Source organism: Contarinia nasturtii, unplaced genomic scaffold, assembly GCF_009176525.2.
Source record: "Contarinia nasturtii isolate CC-2019 unplaced genomic scaffold, AAFC_CNas_1.1 Cnas_scaffold_810, whole genome shotgun sequence".
In the NCBI taxonomy this organism is placed as follows: domain Eukaryota; kingdom Metazoa; phylum Arthropoda; class Insecta; order Diptera; family Cecidomyiidae; genus Contarinia; species Contarinia nasturtii.
In genome coordinates this window covers 3,017,053-3,024,997 of record NW_022198157.1, presented here as the reverse complement: position 1 = coordinate 3,024,997, position 7,945 = coordinate 3,017,053, and the positions used below count along the sequence as shown (strand labels likewise).

The 7,945-nt window shown below is 33.9% G+C and overlaps 1 protein-coding gene across 1 annotated transcript; it reads right to left on the bottom strand.

The window, feature by feature from the left end:
* Positions 1–920: 920 nt before the first annotated feature.
* On the bottom strand, positions 921–2,692 carry LOC116342150 (zinc finger protein 782-like). The gene has a single exon (XM_031769651.1). It carries the CDS (start codon positions 2,618–2,620, stop codon positions 1,049–1,051), a length of 1,572 nt encoding a protein of 523 aa, XP_031625511.1. The 5' UTR covers positions 2,621–2,692; the 3' UTR covers positions 921–1,048.
* Positions 2,693–7,945: the final 5,253 nt, after the last annotated feature.

Sequence of the window (7,945 nt, the reverse complement as noted above, 5' to 3'; positions counted from 1 at the left end):
AAATCGTAAACTTTCCAAATGTTCGAACTCACGCCATTCACACACACACAATAAATATGTGTATAAAAAGCTCTCCAAATCCAAATTATACGAAACCTGTGCCCTACCATTCCCTACCCCTTTCATCCTATTCTCTCAATGGTATCCATGGTTAAGATGAACCTCAAACAATTTCCTCAACTGAATGAACATGCACACCGAAATAATCCAAATAACAATTGCAAACTGCAAATAAAACTTGCATTTCTCTTTTAGATATTTATGTATGAAATGGATTTCTGCATTTTCGGCAACTGCACTATTTCCCACTTCAAACGTCATATTCCGCTACATTTAGGTTTATGTGTCAAAAATGTTCAGCAAACGTTTAATAACAATCGAAAACAAGCTCACTCACTTTGCTCGGCTCTCATTTGTTATGCACATTTCAAAAGTTTGTTCGCTTTGTTGATCTATTTTCTGGAAAATGTTTCTTCTCGGAGATTTTCACTTTTGAACTCTCTGACATTTTTCATTGGATTCGCTCTCAACCTCTCGCCCTCTGTCTCTCTCTCTCTCTCTTCGTACTGTTCAAACAAATAATTAAGAATTTCCCAAATCGCATTTGCTTCGAATGCAAGCTTCAAATAAATGCGTTTCTCCCCTGCTGTACAGCTTTTGCCATATTTATTTATCATTCGTCTTGAAAACTTTTTGATACAACTTTATTGCGTTTCTGTATAAATTTTGCGTTGAAGTTTATGACGCACATTCACTCCTGCTGATTTGTGCACCTATTTGTATAAATTTATTTTTGTAACTTGCCTGCCTAAATGCAAGTTATGAACGAATAAAAATAGCTGTCAATTTATTTCAACTCAAACAGAAGAAAATAAACTTATTTAAATTTTTATTTATAAAATTTTTCCATTTACCGTTAACCGCTAAAATTAGTCATATAAAATGTGCAACAAAAATTGATTTTATCTAAAGCTGAATAAAATACACAAAAAAAGGAAAACTCAAAGTCAAATAGTTTAAAATAAAAAAAGTGTCAACGATATCGATATCATGACGAGCATAACAGATTTGACTCTTTGATAGTTTTTCCATTGGATTTTTCTGGAAATATTTCTACATCAGAGCTGCTGCTACTGCTGCTGTTATCAATAACGATAATTTCCGGCGTAAGTGAATCGCAGAATGTTTTGAACGAATCGTTTTGGTGTGGATGTTCAACTGAACCGTTTTGTCTAATGGAGTTGTTGGTGGTTGAATTCAATGGAGTAGTGAATGCTTGCACCAGTATGACTGGTTCAATATTTCGGTGTACACTTTCAACTGATGTTTCCGAATTGGAAATTCTAATTGCTGTTGGGGTCGAGTTTACATTTGGAACATTCAATTGGTACAAAGGAATAATTTGGTTAGATCGGTTTTCGGCTACCAAACTAATTTTTACCATCATCCTATCCGTTTCGTTGTGCTGTTGGTTTAATTCAATATTAGCGCCATTCAAACCGTTATTTATTTGATTTCGTAAATGATAGTAGCTGGCATTGTGTGTACAATTGAATGCTGCTCTTTTATAGACAAAACCGCGCTGGCACAATTTGCAAAAATATCGATGTCGGTCAAAGGTATTTGGCGTTAGTCGTTTTTTATGCGAATTGTCGTTGTTTGGTTCTTTGTTTTGTCGATGGCACCGCATCATATGCGAATATAAATTGCGTTTGTGCACAAATTGATGGCTACAACTGTCACATTCATACGGATGCGTGTTGTTGTTGTCGCTACTGGTGTTGTTGTCGTGTTTGCCATTGTGAGTTTCCAAATTGTATTTGGTTCGAAAGGTTCGATTGCATTGTTTGCAGGCAAACGGTTTTGGTGCATCGTGAATTTCGTAAATATGCGAACGAAATTTGGTAGCTGTAGTAAAGGATTCCAAACAAAATTGGCATTGCCATGGGGCGATATTTTGATGTTTCAATCGAATGTGATAATTCACCTTGTATCGACTTGAAAAGATATTTTGACAATAGCGGCATTGGTTTTCTGCGCTCGAATGTTTTTGTTGATGCTTTTGTAAGCGATTCGCTGACATAAATATCTTTTGGCATATTTCACACACATAGTTTTGATGCTGATGCAATGCAAGATGTGCTTTGAAATTTGATTTCCATCGAAATTGTTTGCCACATAATGTGCATTCAAAATCAGGCATTTCATTTTTGTGCATACGTTTGTGTGCGCTCAAACTGCTTTTGCTTCGAAATCTTTTCGCACAAAGTCCACATTTAAACGATTTTTCCTCTTTTGCGTGCTGTTCGTCGGTGTGCTTTTTCAATGCGTATTTTGTAGCAAATAGTTTCGTACAAAATTCACAAAAAAATGATCTATTCTCAACGTGAGTTCTTTGATGATTGCGTAACGTCGATAATGCCGTATATGACTTTCCACACGGTACACATTGAAATTGATGATACGAATTCAACACAACTTGCTCGCTTTTATATTCACGAAACTTTTTCACTATACAATATTCACTGTTACAATCCTTGCACAAATCCCCAGTGCTTATCACACTCTCGACTGACGGTATTCGGGTTAAATTCAATGGTTCCATTTGCAACGAATCCATTTTTTTCTCGATATTTTCATTGTTTTTTCTTCCAACTCGTGCTATATCTCATTCGAACAGACGCTCACAACGAGCTAAACACGGCATCATTGACGACGCTACATTTATATAAAAATTCTTCCATCGAATTCATCAAATATTGCAATCGTTTCATCATGAGATAAACACACTTTGCAATTGTTGGCAATACGAATGGCATTGCATGCGCAATTCCGATCACAGAATAAAGAAAAATATATAAAGCCAGAGCTCATATTTATTTGAATGACAATTCTTTTAAAATAATATAACTTGAGTGAATTGTTTAAATGTTGCACAAGAAAACAAAATCGATTTTTTTACAAAATTTTCATATAATTCCATTTATATCTTTGTGTCTGTTTTTCTACTTTGTTTTACGTTATTTAAATTCGTCTGTAAATTGAGCGAAAAAACTGTAATTTTTTTGCTTGCTTCGGTAATGTTGATTCTTATGAAATGAGTCGTTAAGTTCGTTAACTGAGACATTTATTTCTTAAACTCAATGTTTACTGTATCTGCATCATTAAATCGCACCTGCAAAATTTTAATTAAGTTCATTGTATTGCCTTGGCTGCAAATTTCTGCCATTCATTCTGTCGCCCGTTCTCTGTTTCCAACTCAATAAAATTGCTTGATAAATATATTTTCTGGATATCACTTATTTCATTTTTGAAAAAAAAAATTGTTTTGAATTCGTTCAAACTTCGAACGGGGCCAGAGCATTCATTTGAGATTTTCAATTACGAAATATTTCTAACGGTTTAATTTTGAAATGCGATTCGTTTCACGACAGGGATTCAATTCAGCACGAAAGTGCAATACTCGGATGCGTGTGTAATGTGTATTGTTTGTTCTTATTCGGTCGCAATGTGATTTAATGTGTCAAGCTATGTAAACGGATGAAGTTAACTTATTTAATTTGTGCATTGCATAAGATCTCTGTCCCTCTCGCCCTCTCTTCATCCTTTTCTCTCGATCTAGTCGCATTTGTCAAAATAATTCCAGTTTCTTCGTTTTTAATCCAAATGCACACGAATTTCGCTTTGAATGGAGTATGTGTGTGTGCTTTTCGTGTGAATTCTTCAAGATTCTCGTCACATCGTTCAAGACATACGGCACAAGACCAAGCATGAACGTAGAAAGTATTAAATGAGCAATGCTCTGGAGCTACCATATTTTCTTTGAATCCACCACTTTCTCATCTTATTCTTTCCATTTGAATTAATCTGATTACAAAACATCGAGCTCAAAGTATTTTATCTAAATGCAATTTGTGCATATGGTTTTATGCACACACTCATATGTATACACACACTGAGCACTACGCAAACATACATCATATTTCACGCGTACGTTTTTTGTTCGTCTACATTGTAGCTGTGTTATCATTTCTGACATTTTGTTCACAATGTAAACACACATTTGAATCATTTCGTATGTAAATGCATTCATATCGTGTGCAAGATTCATTTTGAGCACTACAAACACAGCAGCACACACACAGAATATTTATGCGAATTCGAGTGGTTTTTATTGCCACAAAGTTTTTTTTATTAAAAAGTTGGTTTTTTATGTCAAATTTACCACGAATGACATTCCTAATTTCAAGTTTACAGTCAAGAATCTGTCAAAATATTCGAATAAGTTTGAAGTTCTCAGTGTATAATTTCAACAATGGAAACATCAACCAGAAAAAAAGTTTTGAGTATTATTTTCCTCACTGTGTGTAATTGAATTGTCAAAAGAATAGCTGCTTATTTGATATGCACTGGTATATAGGTTAACATATCCCCAATCTCTTCGTTCCATACACACAACATACACATAAAGAAACATAAAAGAGTTACACTCTTGCAGATTTCACTCATAGATTTGTGGTTAATTAAATGATTTCAATTTTCTACACAAAACTACTACTTCAACTACTTCGCAGTAGTAAAGTATTCATAATAATTCCATTATGTTTTTACTATTTAAAAGAGTATTCTTATTCTTTTTACTGTCGTCTATCTTTTACGTTTCACATCAAACATTTGCGTTTGTTTGTTTGTTGTTTAAGAGCTTTAAACCTTTGAACAGTATACGTCTTTTGGCTTTTGTATTTTAGAAATGCAAATAAGAGAGAGAAAAAAAACAGACAAAACATTTCCAGCTTGTTACATTTGTGCTCTTGTAAAAGGCGAATTAAAGGGAACGACATCTTTTCAGGTATTGAAATGATTTTATAGCGAAACAAGTGACTTAGAAACAAACACAAATAATCGAATAAAAGGGAAAAACAATTTGAAAACTCTTTTACCAACGAACATTTCAAATGCGTTTTTATTCAGTGCGATTGCTTTGCGGTGAAAGCGATTCTGGAGTGAAATTGGGGCAGCACATTTTCTATGTAAATCGAGTGTCTGTGCACAATTTAGGTATGTTTATTTAAAGGAATTGCTTGATTTAGGTTTATTTTCGTGATTGCTATACATTTTCAACGATGTAAAATTAAAGAGCGAAATTATACAATATTAAAATGAAATTTGATTCTTTTTATAGCAATCAATTTGGATTTTAAACGAGGGATTTTAAATGTTGCCAAAAAAATAATTACGAGAATTGTGTACTATTTATGGAAATTTGACAACATTTACCTCTTTAAATCGATAAATCCAAAATCAGCGACAAAGAAGCATCAACAGATAAATAAACTGCTATTCATTATGCAACCAGAAAAAGAAGAAAGAGTCACGCGTTTGCTGTTTTGAAGCACAGCAACAACAAACAGAAGACCCCTTCGTTCTTTGCTTCTATTGATTTGACGTTTGAACTTCGAAATCAAAATGACAATCAAGTAACACAAACAAAATTGGATATCGATTTCCATCATTCAAATGGAAATCAGAATTGAATGCAATCGCCCACGCATTTGGGCGATATTCCATTCGCAGAAACTCATTTTGATTGACATCATAAACATTACATTTCCGCACTTCGTGCCATTTTATCAAAGCAGAACATCAAATTGCTCAGAAGCCGTCTTCTTCTTTTTTCAAATTGCGACAAAAAGAGAGAAAGATACACCAAATTACAAACGAAGCCTTGTTACAAATGTACGCCGGTTGGTCGTTTTGAATGTGCGCATCGCAGCATAAGCATTTTACTCGGGCGAAATTCAACATGAATTGTGAACATAAGAATTGGAAAAGGCAATGTAAACATTTGACATGAATTTTTTTTCTGCTACGAAATGAATAAAATATTTGAGAATATAGCATGTCATTCAAGTTAATTCAGGCCAAATGCTCAAAAATAGCGAAATCACAATCCAATGACACTTTTCGGTTTGCCAATGGAACAGAAAGGAAGAGGTAGCTAGAGAGGCAGAAAGCTACATAGCCAATGGCATAAACGAACCGACGATTTTCGAATATATTTTTTTAAAGGATTCAAACGTCGACGAAAACGACGACAGTACTGACTGACATTAGCAGATGAATGAGGAGTAAGCATTATCGCAATTTGCCCCCGATTCTTCAGCATGGTCGTTTTTTCACTGTGATTTAGAACAAAAGCGCACGAATCAAATATAATGGTGGTCTTATTCAATGAACAAACAAACAAAGTAAGAGAGAAAAAATTATTGGGTCACAAATTTCTTCGATGTGCATTTTTTTGGGGTGTACGCGGCTGTGGTAACTTCGTGCCTTTCTATTGTTTTATTTGTACGTTGTCATTGTCATCACACAAATTTTCACTCCTTTTTCATTTTCGCCAAAATACCACACATTTTTTTCCCTTTATCTCCTTTTTCATTTAGTCCAAATCGTTCGGTAATTATTTTCCATTTCCGAAATACAATGACGATTAGTACGAATGAATGACTGAGAATGCATAAATCTTGGACCAAACAAAAGAATAAACTTAATGGAAAATAGGAGCAAATTCTATATTGAAAGCGCATATTAATTTTTCACGACAAACATATACATACACACACACGAAAATATGCACACAAGATGTGCACTCTATTTTCAATTTTAAATTGCTTTTTGGCACAGCACAACACAAAATGGAATATTTCATTTATATTGTATTCTATGGCGTTGCAATGCATTTTGCTAATGGTTTTATGCTTAAGTGAAAAAGAAGGAGAGCCGCATTTTCGAAGACTATTGTCGAACCGATTCCGCGACTAAATTATCCTGGAGCCACAAACACAGAGAGAGAGAAAGAGAGAGAAAGAACTAGGGAATGGAACTCTTAAATTGTTCATTTGTTCATAAGGATATTCCAGTTTTGTGTTGTGATATAAATGAAACGTGAACTTTTTCTTCGATGCCGAAATAGAGTTTTACTTCTTTTAAAATGGTAATTTGGTCCGGTAAATATTTGCACATCAGCATATCGAAATATATTTCATCTCAAAACACTAATGTTTTCTTTTCACTTTCGCGCGCTCTCCGTCTGTCTAGCCCTCGTTTCCTTTCTCCTTCATGGTCTCTCATTTTCCGTAAGAAATGTGGAAAAATTCTTTAAACACAACAATATGATATACATTTGAATGGTGTTTTTTTAGCGATTGTTATGGTCGATTCAAATTACGTTGAGAATGACAATCATAAATGTTCTGGATTTGTTTTGAGTGATTTTCTTCTTTAAAAAAAGTTTGATTGTATTTTCGTTTCGAATTTCATTCACTAAATCGTAAATAAAGTAAAAGAACGAAAAAAAGCATTCTTCTTCCAAATATATGCTGAAAAATCAATGATATAAAAAGAATCCACAATGAGCAAGTTTTTACGATTCAAAACCACGAAGTAGACAATTCAATTTATTTATATTCCTAAAGCAATTTGAAAACACCCGAAAAGAAAGACGAGAACAAATAAATGTACGTCATCAGCAAATTCGAAGGGAATTGCAATATTCGAAACAACAAAAAAAGAAGAAGAAGTTGAAAAATAAACGGCAGCAAAGAAAAAACTACGCAAAAGATTCGGAGAAGAATAAACGTAAACGAGGCTAAATTCGAGTTGGAAAAACATAGTACATACATATAGAATATCGTACAATATTCGTATGTAGTTTTCAAGCAAATCCCACTGTTGAAAATTGAAATAATCGAAATATGTGCATCGTATTTGAGAACTGACCTAATTTCCGACATTTTATTCGCCACATATATGCTGCTTTTTATAGTTTCTCTTCATAACGATAACTAATGTATTTACTCGGTCTCTCTTTTGCTTTTTTCCCCATCTTTGTCTCCATCCTCCTCCACTCTCTTTCATTCATTTATATTTCTCTCTCTCTCTCTCG

Coding starts and splice junctions, on each gene's coding strand:
- LOC116342150 (XM_031769651.1), bottom strand. CDS start 2,620: ATGGATTCGTTGCAAATGGAACCATTGAATTTAACCCGAATACCGTCA.